We start from the raw sequence: 17,201 nt of genomic DNA on the forward strand, positions 1-17,201 counted from the left end.
AAGTCCATGCTGTCTAGTGATGGATTAGGGCAGTATTTGAAAGAATTCATTTCAGGAAAACAAACCAGTAATTAGACTAGTTTCGAAGCAAACTACTCAAGAACTGGATTAACTTATTTAAACTAAACTACTTTTAGATCTAGGCAGAGTTTCTGATGTTGTTTCCTATAGGCATGACATCTAATTGTTTAAAAGCTGACGTTAGAAACTTGTAGGCATGATAACAAATGAAAACACATGTAAACACTCGTTATAACAGAAGTTGAACTTATCATATCCTATAGGCATGATATCTACTTGTGAAGTTGATTTTAAGACCTATAAACATGATTTCTATTATTGGAACCATGTGAAACCTGTAGGCATGATTTCTAACGTGGTAAGACAAACATAGCAAATATAACATCCTATAGGCATGGTTTCTACCCATATTACCCCACAAATATGTAACTACCCACCCTTTTTCACTAGTTGCCCCAATATTCGTTTACAAATTATTACAAACCAAATGAATGAATTACATAAATAGATAAAGAAAAGAAGAATCTACACTATAGGGAGCCTGAAGCAGGCCCAAGTGATTTCCAAAACCTCCAATAGCCTCAAATGTCAGTTTCATAGACAATATCATTATCTAGGCGCGTCAGAGTTCCCTAAGGATCTCAAGGATCCCGGGCAGTGCTCACACCTAGACTTTGTAACCAAATTGAGTAAGTGTAGTATGGAAGGGCCAGCCTCAGTGTGCCAGAGTTCAGAGGGTTCTCAAGAGGATCCCAAGACAGTACACACACTGGAGGGGGCAGAACCTAGTGACTTAGGAGTAGAGTGAGAGTGCTTGCCATAGCTTGAAAAAGTTTCAATAGGAAAACAACATTAAAAGAGATTTGCTTGAAATAGTTTTGTAAGAAAACACATAGGGAGTTATTAAATAAGACAATCTTAAAAAAAAGGGTAAGTTGGCTAACAATCAATCAAACCAAATACAGAACCAGAAGAAGCACTTCAATACATAGAGTCAAACAGGTGCACACATCCACTTAGGGGTAATGGGGATTTGGGGTAAGCATAGGGCACATAGTAAGAATCAGAGGAGCCTAAAAGGGGTCAAGGCTTTTAAAGTATAGCATGAACTGTAGTGTTAATACAGAACCAATAGGCTTAGGATAGCAAATTACTTCATACAGGAAGGTGCATGCCAGGGATCAAAGAAACATAGTCACATTGGGACATACTATAAGGGGATCCTAAGGGGGTATATAGCATGCAGTAAAGAAGAGAGTGAAGTAAACATGCTAAGTGCAGGTTGAACAACAAAACCATAGATAGAAGCATATTAGAAACATGACAAATTGAAATAATAGGAGAAGCATATTATTTTTGGGACTTGAATAAAAATTGGAACATACCAGTAAGGGGATAGTAAACACAAAGTGAAAAAGAACCCAGTAGTCAGCCTTGGCTTGCAGCCGACTGACTTTAGACAGTAATAAGTGATACAAAAGAGAGCATAGAGCTTTTAGTGTGAAAGAGAGAGTTTTTGAACCAGCGTTCATGTGTTTGTGTTAATGAGAGAGTGTATGTATATAGTAGTTCGAAATTAGGCAAAATAAGGCAAGAATCACAGTAGTATAGTAATTATGGAACCAAGTACTAATCAGAATCAAATCAATGCAAGTACTCATTTAATTAAGGGGTAATCAACCAACGGTAATGGGCAGAAAATGTTTAAGGAAAGAAATCAAGTAGGGCATCAGGTACAAAATAGATAATTAGGGGTAAGTACATAAGGGTTCAATTAAGGAAACAGCTAGTGAAGAATCAGTAAAATACTCGGTTAACCAAATAAGTTAAGAAAACAAAATAAAGTTGCAGAATATGGAAATAATCGAAAATCAGCATATAGTAAATCAGTGAATCAAGACTCAAAATTACTAATTTAAGGAGAGTAACATGGGTTCCCATGAATAAGCAAATAAACCAAGTTTAAACAGGAGAATCGAAGGTCTAAAGGGAAGTTTTCAAATCAGGCCAAGAAACAGGGAGCTCAGAGTCAATCAAAGAGAGAGTCATGAGTCAAGTTTTAGCATATAAATAGAGTGAGATAGGAGTAACCAAATATAGCAAGCAAAGAGGCAAGTATTGACCAGTCAAGATGAACCCCAACACATAGAGCTGATGTAAGTTAGGCATAAAAACTCTGTAAACATATTCGAGGCGAGATAGTCACAGAAACTCAAACAAGAATATGTCAGTCACAAACTCAAACGAAGAATCCTAGAAAAATTAGGGCTTTCAACATAGACGATTTAAAGATGTGATAAACTCATAGAATCAGTTAAAATAATGCAAGAAGTAGAAGTTTAAACACAAAGAATCAGTTAAACAATTTTAAAAGAAGTTCTGAAACCCTAATTTTTAGAAGAAGGTGAAAATACTTGAAATCAATGATTCTTGTAAAAGAGTTCCAAGGACAATATAAAACATTAAAAAAAACAAACTCAAATCGTCCTAGATTTAAGAGATATAGGAAGAAATTAAAGTTTCAGAAGAAATCCATATAGAGATGAAAGAACATGTCTAGAATCCCAAGGATCGTAACAAATACAGCATGATTTTGCTCGAAATCACACTGGAGTAGCCAAGAACAGACAAGTGACGAATCCTAGATGCAAGTCGGTGTGGCCCTGGGCCCTTGAAGACCTTAGAGAAGGCAGGCATGGCATGAGAGAAGCCATTGGAGGCTTAGGAGTCGATGAGAGATCACCGGAGAATACCGGAGAAGAGAGATCGACAGTTGAAGGGCTAGGATTTGAGGGTGAGGAGAGGAGATGAGAGAATACAGAGGAGGCGGGTTTGAGAGAATGAGTTAGGGTTAGGGGTCGTTTAGAGTTAAAAAAGCAAGAATTAATACGGGCCATTGATCTCTCAAATTAACGGCCATGATTTAATTGGTTATGGGTCGGGTAGGCGGGTTTAGGGTTGGGGTCGGGTAATTCGATTAGGAATTGGGCTGGGGTTGGGTTAAAATTGATACTAAAATTGAAATGCAATCTCGCTGTATTTTAAATAGCTATTTCTATATAATTTATAATAAATAATTTCTATAAAATAATTTCATGTAATAAAATAATTTAAAATAGATATTCAACATTTTAAAAATATAGAAGGTCGTTTTGTGCATATAAATGTACCCTAATAAGGCTAGTATTGTAATTATATGCAAATTGGCTTTAAAAATACAAAATGCAATTATAAAAATACACAAAAAAAATATTTTTACAACATTTTAGCATAAATATAGGATTTAGATGACTAAATTACCACAACAATAATTTGAGAGATAATTGTTGGGGATTTTATGAGTAAAAGGGAAGGAAATAAATCAATTTAAAATCTTTAAAATTATAGAAAAATTATAAAAACCTTTTGCATGCTTATACATGCATATATATGCTATTTTGAAAGTATTTATGCATATTAGAAATATATAAGGAAAAATTGGATATCAACAATATTAATCTTGGGCTCGTATTTATTGGGCTCAATGAATTAATTCCTTTGGGCTTACTAGAAGAAGCTGAAGATAAGATTAAGTTCTATATTTTGCACATATTTATTATTCTTGTAAATAATATGTGGGTTTGTTATAGAGTAGCCAATAGAATAATAGACAAGTGTACAAGTAGTTATCTCTTAGATTCCATTCTTTGCTGTATATAAGTAGTAGTCTATACAATCCCTGATTTCATTGGAATATACAGAAAATTTCTGCAATTCTTCTACTCGTTCTTTTATTGGCTTGCTTGGATCGTGACAACATTTCACCACTTGAGCAAACTCTCATTTTATAAAAAAGACATCTTTATTCGCTCTTTCTCTTTGCGCTCTTGAGATGCCTAACTCCCTTGGCTACGTTCCGACCTTAAAATGTTCTGTAATACTCTTGATGAGTCTTCTACCAATCATTCTTCTGATTTTATGTTTCTTATTAGGAGTAGTCATAGCATGTAGGTCCTTTTGAAACCTTCGCAATTAGTATGGATGGAACTTAAATTTCCGCTCAATAAGCGGTTTGCCCTTTGGAATAGAAAAAGAACAAAAAAAGGATAAAAGGAAAAAATCACCAAATTTAGAATTTTTAAGCACAATGTAGTGTGATGCTAGACATTGTTGTGTTAAACTGCCTTTGGTGAATGCTGAAAAGTCAACCTAATTAATGAAAAGAGACAAAAAAATGATGGGTTTTGTTGAAGTTTGGAAAACGCAAGAGGACAATAAGTACTCTAAGAACTTGGAATAAAGTTGGGAATTATTTGAAGAAGGAACAACATGTGAAAGAAAGAGTATATCCATTGGGCAGAAATGTAATGTTCTTGGTATAATGCAACATCACAATATCCTAATAGTACAAGAGAAGTTACCGAAGAGGTGAGAGAAAGAAGTGGAAAAAGAGGTGCCTTTTGGTTTTTGAAAGTAGTGGCTTTTGGAATTTCTGTACGGGAAGTGACTTTTTAAAAATATTGAAAAAACTCAAAATTGATATAAAAGATAATTGAGTTTACTGGCCAAATAGATATGCCACATCACTAGCTAATGGCCTTCAGTTTTATATATATAGTGTTAGAACCTGTGTGATGCGCAAATAATTTGATAGAATATTAATCTTATAAATTTATGATCTAATATATATATTATTTTAATAAATATTAGTTATTATTTTATTATTTAATGTAGTGTACAGAAATATAATAAAATCTATACAAAATCAAACAAATCATATAGTAATCAAATAAATTATTTATTCCTTGTTTGTTCGTTATTAAATTAGCAAGAACTTAGTAATATACATTTAATAATATGACTTTTTATTAACTTATCAATTGACTTAATATTTTGATATTACTTCTCTTTTAATAGAATATAAGTATACATTTTCTTATTCTGAAAATATCTTTTTATTAATTAATTCAAAATATAAATATTATAAAATTATCTTTATCCACCTCTTTTTGTGTTTTCTATTGTAAAATTTGATTGGTTTTCTCATTTTATATTTTACTGAAAATTTTAATAATATAATTTTTTACTAAATTATAATTTTGAATTCATAAAAAATATAAAGAGATAAGCTTTTTATTGTTTTTATAAAAAACCTACTAATATAAATTATTAATTTATGTTATATGTATAAAATACATTTATATTATGTATAATATCATAATAGCATCTTTATATTTTTATATTATTTATTACGAAATTATGAGTTCTATTTATTAACTAAAATTTTCTACATGAGAAATTTAATTAGTATATATATTTTTACGCTATCGCTTGATTTTATTTTTTAGTATTCTTCCTTCATGACTTTGTTTATTATGATTTTAGTTCTGTGTATATGTACGACTTTTCTCATAATAATTATAATTTTAAGTCTTGTATTTTTATATTTTTTCATAAATATATATTTTATTTTTTTTGTTCATTGCTTATCTAATTGTATTATTCATTACTTAATATTATTAAATTGACTATGAATTTTTAATAGATTACCAATTTAGTATAATAATTATTCCCAAATTTGAATTGAAAGTTTTATTTTTATTTTTTTTATTTTAAAATAATTTTAAAACTCTATGGGTTCGAGCCGTAAAAATAGCCTCTTGCAGAAATACAGGGCAAGACTGCGTACGATAGACCCTTGTGGTCCGGTCCTTTTATGGATCCCGCACATAGCAGAAGCATAGTGCACGGGGCTACTCTTTTTATTTTAAAATAATTTTAAAACTCCAACTTTGTTGGAGCTTTGTTCTAAAAATCTACCCTTATCATCTTATGGTTATGAGACTTGGAATCATAGAATTATTTACTTCTCTTTTTATATATGAAGTGCGTGTGTGTATACATATGTATTAGAATGAAATTACTCCCCAATTTGAATTGGTATTTTTTTATTTTTTTTATTTAAAATAACTTTAAAAATCCAACTTGAAACTACTCCCCAATTTGAATGAGTAGTTTATTGCCTTTCTTCGTACCATTGTGGGACTAGTATGGTAGGGTTTTTTATCTAAGATAGCTAGAGACAATGTTGTTTCTTACTGTTTTCGCTTTCGAGTGCATGACCTATTTACTAGCCATCACTTTTGCTTTTGCTTTGTATCTTTCTTCTGGAATTTATGTTGTCCCTACTTTTCCTATGATTTCTCTGATAATACTAATATTGTCTCATTTTGTTCTTTGTCTTGAGCCGAGGGTCTTTCGGAAACAACCTCTCTACTCCTTTGGGGTAGGGGTAAGGTCTGCGTACACACTACCCTCCCCAGACCCCATTAGTAGAATTTTACTAGGTTGTTGTTGTTTTGTTTTGTTTTTATAGAAATTGTGAGTTTTATTTATTAACTAAAATTTCCTACATGAGAAATTTAATATTATATATATATATATATATATATATATATATATATATATATATATATATATATATATATATATATATATATATATTTTTTAGGTACTGCTTGATTTTTTTTAGTATTCTTCCGTTATGACTATTTGTTTATTATGATCTTAGATATGTGTATATGTACGATTTTCCTCATAATAATTCTAATTTTAACTTTTATATTTTTATATTTTTCATAAATATATATATTTTATTTCTTTTTTGTTCCTTGCTTATCTAATTGTATTATCCATTACTTAATATTATTAAATTGGCATATGAATTTTTATAGATTACCAATTTAGTACAATAACTACTCCTAAATTTGAATTGAAAGTTTTTATTTCTTTTGTTTTCATTTTCCAAAACTCCAACTTAAAACTACTCCCCAATTTGAATTGATAACTTTTTTTTTTAATTTTGCTATTTATTTTAAAATAATTTTAAAACTCTAACTTTTTTGGAGCTTTGTTCTAATAATCTACACTTGTCGTCTTATGGTTATGCCACTAGGTATCATAGAATTATTTACTTTTCTTTTTATGTATAAAGTGTGTATATATATATGTGTGCATATATATATATTATGTGTGTGTCTATATATATGCACACACTACTACTATATTATAAAGAAATAACTCTACAATTTGAATTGATATTTCTATATTTTTTATGACTTTTCTATTTTAAATTAATTTTAAAAATCCAACTTGAAATTACTCTCCAATTTGAATGAGTAGTTTATTTTTTTATATTTTCGTTTTTATAGATAATTATAAGATATCTATATTTATTAATTCAAATAGAATAATCAAATAATTCAATTTAGAATTCAAAAAGTTTTTTAGTTAGAAAGGTAGTAATTTATTTTTGTCTTAACAATGCCACTTGATTTTTTGTGGTTATGCCAATTGTCTTAATATAATACTTTTTCTTTTCGTACTCTATATAGATAGATTTTACTTTCAAATTTCCATATATCACACCACGGTAGTGAACCCAAATATTTGGCGACAGAATTACACTCTAGGTCAATCGGCCCAATTTCAGAACAAAAAATAGCGCATATTTTGGAACTTTACCCGACATAGCCCATTTTGCAAATAATGCATAGCCCATTTTCATTGGTTAACCTAGCCTCCTTTATCCTTTTTTTGTCTTTCTTCAACTTTTCACCAAAACCTATATCCAAATGCTTCTTCCTCTTTTAGAAGCAGCAGTCATTCTCTAATTCAACCTAACAGGAAGGCCTTTTCCATTACTGTAATAAACATCTCCTCAAGGAGACTAAATCACTATTTTTATACTGTAATAACAACAGTCCTCTCTTTTTTCTTTGTGCAATGTGAATTTTTTTAAGACAAAATGCGTTTATCCCCCATTAATAATTTTTTGTTTCTTCTCAAATTGCTGGAAAGAGGTTGAAGAGTTGCAGACATCCTCCATTTTTTTCCTTCAATTTTCAAGGTAAATAGGTCGACGATGAAGTCAGTAAAGTCACCGAAGAATGAAAAAGAGGTCTTGTGTTGTATTCAGACATTTTTCAAGTTCTTCAGATGATGTTCCAGTTTTATCTTCTTTTATAAAACAATTCCATCTCCATCTTCTCTCCTCTTTAATTTTCAGATCTAACTTCCTCTGAAAAACTCTCTTTTGATATTTTGATACTGAAATAGAGGTGTAATATTGAATATTAGATGTGTTCTGGTATAAATATTGTATAACCACTATTTATACACACTTATACAACAACAGCAACAACAACGACCCAGTATAATCCCACAAGTGGGGTCTGGGGAGGGTAATATGTACGCAGACCTTACCCCTACCCCGAAGGGTAGAGGGGTTGTTTCCAGGAGACCCTCGGCTCAAAAAGCAATAGGAGATGATATATTAGTACCATAAAAATGCGTATTAAAAACAACAACAATATATAAGAGATATGAAATATGAAATACAAAATACGAAATACGAAATACGAAATAGATAGCTGGTATAGTACAACTAGAAGGTAAAGCCCTGCATCAATAGACGACCAATGACATTCCTAGTCTAACTCCTAACTGGATAGTCTCACTCTATTGTGCTGTAGAAATATTCACACTCTCCCCTAACCTACAACCTTAATGCTCGACCTCCATAATTCCCTATCAAGGGTCATGTCCTCAGTAATCCTAAGTCGCGCCATGTCCTGTCTGATCACCTCTCCCCAATACTTCTTAGGTCTTCCTCTACCTCTCCGCATGCCCACTACAGCCAGTCGCTCACACCTCCTCACAGGTGCATCAGTGCTCCTCCTCTGAATGTGCCCGAACCATCTGAGTCTTACTTCCCGCATCTTGTCCTCCATGGGGGCCACACCCACCTTCTCTCGAATATCTTCATTTCTAATCTTATCCATCCTTGTATGCCCGCACATCCACCTCAACATCCTCATCTCTGCTACTTTCATCTTCTGCTATATATATAATTGTGTATAAATATATATAATTATATATAAATGTGTATATATGTTCATAACATCACTTATCTTCTTCTTCTCTTTCTCTTATTCTTTTGATATACATTATTATACATTCCATATACAAGTTTATACATAGTTATACATCATTATACATGTACCGCATATGTATAATCAAATTAATTTTTTTTCATGTTTTCTTCCTTTTTTTGGAATAATTCATGTATAAATCTACTTTTCTTGTTGATTCTTAGCCAAATCACGAACTTGCAGCAATTGTTTCTAAATTTTACAATATAAGTAGAATCAACGAAAAATTGGGGGACAACTTGCAGCAGTAAAGACAAATTGGGGGAGAAATTATACGACAGAAGAATTAGAAAATCTCATGACTTCATCTAAATAAGATAATTATCCTGATTAAACTCCGTTGCTGAATAAAAAATCTAAAAAATACTCTTTTTTACAAATATTAGCCAACCATTTTTGGGCTACAGATTTGTAAATTTATAACTGGGCTATTATGTTGCAAGTCAGATGTGTGAGTTGTATTTATGTAAAATTATTGGCGGGGGTCCTAATTCTTTTTTTTTCCCTTTTCCAAAGCCCAAATTTTGAAGTCTCATTTTTTTCCCGCCAGTTCGGTTTATCCCTATTCTCCAATACGTTAGACGGACCAATCGCCGGCGCCGGAAGGATGCCGACGGTGTTCGTCGCCGTTCAGTGCTGTCAATGCTCCACCATGCAGGTATTTTCTCTTTCTGCTCCTTCATTCTGTACATACACAGAGAAAGAATAACGTCGTAATGAGAATATCAAGAGATATTTCAGGTGAAGCAGCAGAAGAAGAGTAGCAGCAAATGGACTTGCGTGGTCTGCAATCAGAAACAGTCTGTTCGGAAAGTGTTTGCTCAGGGGTACAAGGCCAAGGATGTTCGCTTATTTGTTCAGAATTTCAACATGTCTCGTCAATTTACGGATCGGTTGCCCGTGGTAAGAGAAGAAACTGAAACCCTAGAAATTGGAGAACAGAGTCAAAGTCATGGAAGTTACAAGAGAACTGATTGGACTGAGTACCTCGATCCAGAGGAAAATGCAATTGAAAACAATGAAGATTCAGGTAAGTTAATTTTTATTTGGATGTTTCTTTTTTTCTTTTTTTGGTATTGATTGTTTGATTTGGAAGTGCAAGGAGATGTAATGGAGCCGAAGATTGTGACGGAGATGCCAAATGAATTATTCAGGAAGCCTAAATTGAATAATTACTCTGCTGTTGAAGGTCATTTCAGACCAGTTTTCTCAAAGCGGAATGCCAGAAAACAAAGCACTTCTCAAGGTCAAGTTTACTGAAATTTTTATAAAATTCGTTCATCGCTAGCACAATTGTTTTCGTTACCAACTCCCATCTCCTTGCCTCTCAAATCCTCCAAAATTCGAATTGTATAGAATTCTAAATGATTTGTGGAAGTCTTTGTTATACCCTATGGAGTCATAGAATTGTAGATTTTACGATCCTGTGAGGCATTGGAATTTTTCGAAATCCAAGTCTGGCGTTACTGTGTCTCATAAATCAAAATGCACAAAAACAGCTATTTTTTATGGCTATAAAGGCAAGTCCAGAGTATAAAGTCAGTGGGTTCAATATACATATTTTTTGTATATGTATATAGTTTGAGACAAAAGCAATGAATTCAATTGAACCCAGAGACAGAACTTGCCTTAGATCGCCTCTAGCCACTTGTTTTGGTGCCTAACCATAAATACTGAGGTGGGAGGGAGGAGTGATTAGTAAAAAGCACTGTACTATGTTGTTGAGAACATACTGAGCAATTGTCAACGGTTAAAGGTCTAAAAGCTGTGAGTATAGATCCTAACGTAAAGACCTTCTAGAGAAGCAAAGGCCATCATCGGGTTGGTATGTAAGAGTGAAGATGAACATGTAAATCATAGTTACAAAGACCTTGTTAGCTTGAAACAAAATAATGAGTCGAGAAACTCAACTTAGGAAGAGTCTTAAGGTTGGTAGGTAGACATAGGATGAGGCGGTGTTAGTATAATAAAAGGGATAACAAAGAAGCAGATAAAATAGCTTGAACACCCTTTCGAGTTGTTTACCTGTTCGAGTAGTCTCGGTGATGATTGGGAAGGCTAACTTCACTGTTAGGAAACTGCATTGTGGAATTTCAGTAAGCCTGTTCTTTGTTCGAAAACGTGATCATCTTAGAGCTTTTTGACTTGCAGGTATGGAGCCAAGCAAACGTCAGGCAACAATGGTATCGGTGGTCTCCAAGTGGGGAGATAATAAACAAGTACCACCAGATATGCCTGTTCAGCCAGCAACAAACAGTTTTTGCAAATTGGATGACAGCATCAACCTATATGGCAATGACAATTCTATGAATGAACGAAATCTTGGTTATGGCAAGTCAACAGAGAGAACTCAGCCAAAGACGGCCAACAAAGTTTCCAAATGGACTGAGTACATAAACGTAGATGAAGATGATTGTCAATTGCGGTTTGCAAGTGGGAGAGGATTCACATCTGATGTCAACAAATGGAGCGATGATGCCTTTGAGACCTCATTGCAGGATCAAAAACTAGATGACGAAGAAATCCACCCTGATTTTCTCTAGACTTGTCTAAGATGAGCGTATTATGTGCTGATAACAAATTTGTGCTCAAGGAACTAGTTTCGTTTGTTTTAGTGATTAGCTTTTACAACACTAAACGAAGTGGACAGCAAGACTTGTAATTGAGGACATATTTTCACTGAGAGTTCAACGTGAAAAGGAGCCGAGGAAATGCCTAAAAGTTTTTGAAGTAAAATACATTCAAAATGCCAATAAACCCAGCTAAAGAAGGTCAACCATGCCATATTTTTACCAACGGATGTTTAGGATCAAAGGACTTTTACCTTACCAGGTCCTCCGGATCTCACCATCTGAAGTTTATGCATCTCAACTACCTACGGCAAATACAGCAGTCAAATAAACCAAAATTGATCATGTCCTTGTAACATGAGACAGCATAAATGTCGGAATTATGCTAAATGCTACAAATGCAGAGGCTAAGAGAACAATTTTAGTCAAACAAAACAATCCATAAGTTGCAATGATCTCAAAGCAATATAATGTTGAAGGAGAAAAAATTCAGTGGGAATCCCTAAAAACCAAAAATAAATAAATAAAATAATTAAAAATGTGATTAGGAGAGCAAAACAAATTCCTAGTTTATCATTCCAAGAAGGTCTCTTTGCTAAAGTTAGAAGTCCTATAGAGAATGTCATTTACTGCCTTAGCCAAACCCCAGAGGATGATAGCCACCCCACAAAAGAAAGTAATAGATTCCCTACGCCACCACCATTACCCCTCCCAAAAATTTAAAATTTTGCTTCATCCATTCAGGGTGAGAGATCCAAATTTATCACCAACACTAGAACCTGGCCCTGCTAAGCGAAGGACATCCATAGCCTCGGAAACTTTCTTATTGAGAGCATCAGGGGACTCGATGAGATGAAGCACTTCAGTTTGATCCATCTCAAGCAACATCCCAGTAACTTTACCAGCATGATCACGTTCAATGCGTTCCACAAGTGGAAATAACTGCTCTCCAAGCATCTGCAATCCAGAATTAAGCTGATAAAGCATTGGGAAACAAGAGACAGCAGCTAAAGTTTGACACGAAAGTCAGCATGGCACAATGAAGCTAAAATCAAGGACGTACCCGATGCTGATCTTCTGGAGAAGCAAAGGCCAAAGAAGAAGCAAGTGTTGATGGTGGCACTGGGTTAGTGCGTTGGATGTCCAACGCAGATGTTGTCATAGCAGAAGCATCAAATGGCGCTGGCATAATTGGTCCCATCATACCTTGAGTGATGCTAGGATGCATGCCATTTCGTCCATTGGGTTTGAATCTACCAGAGTTCCACTGCATAGAACAAACAAAGATTTAACAACTCAACTTTGTCCCCAGGAATTGAATTAGTAATTGAAACTGAACGCCAGTTTGAAGATTGTACAGTTGAGTTATTATTTTCAAGATTTCCCATCAATTTCTTGATAAAATCATACCTAACCAAAGAAGTCACTCATTCGCATATGCCAAAGGTTTTAAGATAGTAGTGTTTTAATCTTACGATCTATCATATAAAAAATTAGTGTGTTTTTATTCAAAGCTTTTATGAAATAATGAAAAAGGAAAATAACCAAATGACGTGTCAATGCTTAAGTACCACAGCCAAGAAGTTCGAGTTTATATGACTTTGAACTGTTGTTTACAATAGAAGTGATTGTCGATATTCAACTAAAATATACTCATACATAATTCTCGAAAAATATATTTCTTTAGAAGACAAGAAAGTGAATACATCCTGAATAAAAATGATGTACTTTCACGTAACGTTAATAGAAAGAAAGAATATGCACCTGCTGCTGCTGTTGAGAATTCCCTCCTCTCCTTCCACCAACACGTCCGTGTTGTCCTTGGCGCTGAAGCTGATAGGGCAAGAGGAAATTCGGGCCAACACCTGGACGAAGTCCAGGCATGAGTTGTTGCTGGAAGCCAAATTCAGCGGCTTGAGGTGCTATAAGTCCTGGGGCACCTTGACCAAAGTAGACCTGCTGAGGAGCTAGTCGAGGTGCCCCATTGTGAAACCCAGACATAGCTCCAGGAGGAGGAGCCATCCCCCCAGCTGGTCGCATCCGAGCAAAATGTGCCTGCTAACAAGTAAACATTGAATTAAGCTAACACACATCCAAAATGCTGATCTGTAGAAGGCCAATTATCATTGAATGTAACAGAGGTTGTACAACACATGTCCAGCAGGATGGATTAAACATAAACAAAAGATGATGATGATATGCGAACAACTTTTAAGGAAGAATAACATCCAAGGACTAGAGAATCTCTAGTTGTAAGTCTAAGGAACCAAAATACACAGGACGCTCCTTTGACACTCAAAGGTTTTGTTCACTACAACAGAAAGCTCCTGTTTCTGAAAGGGCAGTTCATTGTCAAAGAAAATTTATAAGAGGGATGCCCATTCGTTCTTTGAATTTACATCCCATGAATCCAGATCTTATCAAAAGGAATGACTTTCTTTGTTTTGTTTATGTATCAAAAGGAATGACTTTCTTTGTTTTGTTTATGGATATATTATAAAAGTAGTCCGCAAATACCATAGAACATTTATCATGTAGAACCTAATTTATCATATTAAAGGCACGATATATTATTGGTGAACTGATAATGTTCTCAGTCCCAATGATTAAAAAACGACTGGTTATGATAGTAAGCAGTGCAAATGTGCCTTTGATCACAAGTAACGTGCACTATATAACTAATACATTCAGGCATATGACATCATAGCATGCTTAGATAGATTCCCTCCTCAAGGAACCAATATTATTTGCTGTTCAGATGAAAGTTACATCTTAGGAGAAAAAAATCTAATGTACAATCACCTGTAGCGATGCTCTTCTTTCATCCTTGCGCTGGGCAACAGCAACAAATAAAGGTTTCTTTCCTATCAACTTGCCATTCATTTCGTTCAACTGAAACAATAATAAAAACATTTTATGCCTTCATGTTTCTGTCTCTTTAAAAGAAAGCAACACAAGGTAGACTAGATAATTTGGGACAACTCACAGCTCGTGTAGCTTCCTCGGGGGTGGAGAAGGCAACAAAGCCAGAACCCTTGCTCACCCCTTTTGAGTCGCGCATCACCTAATAATAATTTCAAGTTGATACATGACACTAAAACAAGCTTTTCCATCGATGTTTTGCACTTAAAATTAATATGTTGGGGACATACCTTGCAGGACGTTATGGTTCCGTACTCCGAGAATAACTCTTTCAGATTTTCATCACTCACACTGTCGAGATTTTTCAAATATAAGTTAGCACCTTTTAGTTTCTCAAATCGACTAGCTCTTTCTTGTTCGAATTTGGCTTTCAGTTTTGCTTCCCGTTCTGATTTCTTCTGGGCCTTGCCTACATACAGAACTTTTTCTTTCAAGGAACTGCCATTCAACTGTTCAACAGCAGAGACTGCAGCATCCGAGCTCTCATAATTGACGAAGCCAAAACACTTGGACTTTCCATTTTTGTCTTTCATAACTACTGCACTGGTGATGGTTCCATACTTCTCAAAAAGCTTCTTAAGATCCTCATCAGTGGTAGTTTCAGGAAGGTCTTTCACATACACATTTGTGAATTTGTCAGAGGCATTTGCTTGACTCCTTTCTTGTCGACGGATGAAGTGGCCAACATAGACTTGTTTATCATTTATCAACATACCATTCAGACGCTTGATTGCATTGTGTGCAGCTTCGTCCTGATCAAATTGTACAAATCCATATCCTTTTGACTGACCATTAATATCAGCAGCTACCTTGCAGGAAAGAACCGTTCCAAAGGCAGCAAAAGTGTCATACAATGCCTTGTTATCAATTGACGAGTCCAGATTCTTAATGAAAACATTTGCATATCCGCTCTTCCGCAGACTAGGATCTCTATGAGAAAACATTATCCTCATAGGTTTTCCATTCAACTGAGTAAAATTCAATAACTCCCTAGCAGTAGCAGCTGCAATGAATAAATTAAATTACAAAAGAAAAAGGTCATTAACACCCATAGTACGTAATAAACTTTTAAAAGAATTTAATGCAATTACCACTTGAAAGGGATTTGAAAACAATAGTCAAACAAAATTAATGAGATGCACTTAAAAGCAGCAAACACAAAAGCTGACAGCTTTATTATTTTATTTAAAATAAACAGCATATAGAATTGTATCAACACAAAATCTACGAGATCAATAAATCGAGAAGTGGTCAAATATTTAATTACGAAAACCCAAAAGAATAAAAAGAGAAGAAGAAAACTCAAAGCATTGAGCGTAATCAAACCAGTAACAATCACTTGAAAGTTGAAACTACAGTTAAAATATCATTCCAGAACTTTATCAACAAAACAAAAGCCGAATAAGCAAAATAAAGCGACATGCAAATAAACAATTCAGTGTGTGTGTGTGTGTGTTTTGCAACAAGAAGCAATACTAGTGGCTAACCATCTTGTGGAGAAGTGAAATTGACATAAGCGTAACCGAGGGAGGACCGGCCCGATTGATCCCTGCAAACCCTAATGGACACGACTTGTGCCACATGGTTAAACACCTCATACAGTTGTCCTTCTTCCACTGACGTGTCCAGATCCCCTACGTACAGGGCATAGTTCGTACTCGTCGTCACACCAACACCACCACTACCGTTACCACCACCTCCCATTATTGCCACCTGCGGAGTCGGCGGTGGCGTCGGTCCGACCATCGTCGTTTCCGCCTGAGTTTGCACCGCCGGTGGCGGAACCGCCGTCGCCGCCATCACTTGAGGTTATCTCCGATCAAAATCGAATAACACGTTAAATATATTATTACTATTTTTATATATATGGAGAGATAAATGTGTCTGAATATAGAGAGAGAGAAGGAGATTGATGTGAAGTGAAAGAGTTAATGGATGAAAGAGGAGAAGATCAGAGAGAGGTGGTGCAGCGCGGAGAGGAGTGAAAAATTGAGACTCGTGAGTGTATATATATGGAGAAGAGCGTGGAGCCCACTGAGAACCGGTTCCTTAGTAATATGGCAGCGATTGGGTGGGTCCGCACGTGTGGGTAATAGTGACATGTGCTGAAGTTCTCTCGTATTCCACGTGCTTTTCGGCTTCGAGAAATTAATTATTGCACCGAAAAGGGCCAAAACTCCCCTTACACTATCCCATTTGGTACAAAAATAACCTCCATTCACCTATTGAGTCAAAAATACTTCTACCATTATCTTAGTAGCTCAGTTATCCCCTTATTATTAACGGACTTATCTAAAAGAAATAGATTTCTTTTAATGATTATCCATGTGTTACCGTGCTATTAGCCTAAATATAAACCCTTGTTAAATTAAACAGAAAAAACATAAACCTAAATTTTTATTGATCCACCCCAATTTTAAACCCTATTAATCTAAACCCATTTTTAAAATTCAATGTAACTTCTTCTTCGTCTTTTTGATTCTGTAAATGGAAGAATTTGCGCCACTACAACAACAAGAAAAGTAACAATTTAAGCAAAAAAATATTGAGTTTGGGAATGAAATGAAATGAGTATGAGAATAAAATTCAGGATCTTGACTTAGGGAGTAATTCATTAAATGAAATCAAATGGGTATGAGAAAAAGAATCATTATCCCCTGATTCAATTTCATGGAGATTGGAGAAGAAATGGGGAGTTGGCAATGAGGCATGTCCT

At 34.6% G+C, this 17,201-nt stretch overlaps 2 protein-coding genes across 2 annotated transcripts; one reads left to right on the forward strand and one right to left on the reverse strand.

Annotated features, from left to right (window-relative positions):
• Positions 1–9,297: 9,297 nt before the first annotated feature.
• Positions 9,298–11,728, forward strand: LOC107780003 (uncharacterized). The gene is made up of 4 exons (XM_016600511.2): positions 9,298–9,651; positions 9,735–10,023; positions 10,090–10,239; positions 11,145–11,728. The coding sequence occupies exons 1-4, from the start codon at positions 9,427–9,429 to the stop codon at positions 11,534–11,536; spliced, it is 1,056 nt and encodes a 351-aa protein (XP_016455997.2). The 5' UTR covers positions 9,298–9,426; the 3' UTR covers positions 11,537–11,728.
• Positions 11,145–16,448, reverse strand: LOC107780004 (polyadenylate-binding protein 3-like). Its single transcript, XM_016600512.2, has 8 exons — positions 15,973–16,448; positions 14,716–15,488; positions 14,550–14,627; positions 14,366–14,455; positions 13,328–13,618; positions 12,627–12,830; positions 11,818–12,520; positions 11,145–11,278 (listed from the first exon to the last, which is right to left on the reverse strand). Exons 1-7 carry the CDS (start codon positions 16,283–16,285, stop codon positions 12,296–12,298), a joined length of 1,974 nt encoding a protein of 657 aa, XP_016455998.2. The 5' UTR covers positions 16,286–16,448; the 3' UTR covers positions 11,145–11,278; positions 11,818–12,295.
• Between the last annotated feature and the right edge of the window lie 753 nt (positions 16,449–17,201).

The sequence above is a fragment of the Nicotiana tabacum genome, chromosome 16, assembly GCF_000715075.1.
Source record: "Nicotiana tabacum cultivar K326 chromosome 16, ASM71507v2, whole genome shotgun sequence".
NCBI classification, from domain to species: Eukaryota; Viridiplantae; Streptophyta; class Magnoliopsida; order Solanales; family Solanaceae; genus Nicotiana; species Nicotiana tabacum.

What these genes read in the sequence shown, in the direction of transcription:
- LOC107780003 (XM_016600511.2), top strand. Translation starts at nt 9,427, where the DNA reads ATGTTGCAAGTCAGATGTGTGAGTTGTATTTATGTAAAATTATTGGCG. An exon ending in GTCAATGCTCCACCATGCAG is followed by an intron (nt 9,652 to 9,734) that starts GTATTTTCTCTT and finishes GAGATATTTCAG; the next exon opens with GTGAAGCAGCAGAAGAAGAG. An exon ending in TGAAAACAATGAAGATTCAG is followed by an intron (nt 10,024 to 10,089) that starts GTAAGTTAATTT and finishes TTGATTTGGAAG; the next exon opens with TGCAAGGAGATGTAATGGAG.
- LOC107780004 (XM_016600512.2), bottom strand. Translation starts at nt 16,285, where the DNA reads ATGGCGGCGACGGCGGTTCCGCCACCGGCGGTGCAAACTCAGGCGGAA. An exon ending in CCGAGGAAGCTACACGAGCT is followed by an intron (nt 14,456 to 14,549) that starts GTGAGTTGTCCC and finishes TTATTGTTTCAG; the next exon opens with TTGAACGAAATGAATGGCAA. An exon ending in AAAGAAGAGCATCGCTACAG is followed by an intron (nt 13,619 to 14,365) that starts GTGATTGTACAT and finishes ACTTGTTAGCAG; the next exon opens with GCACATTTTGCTCGGATGCG.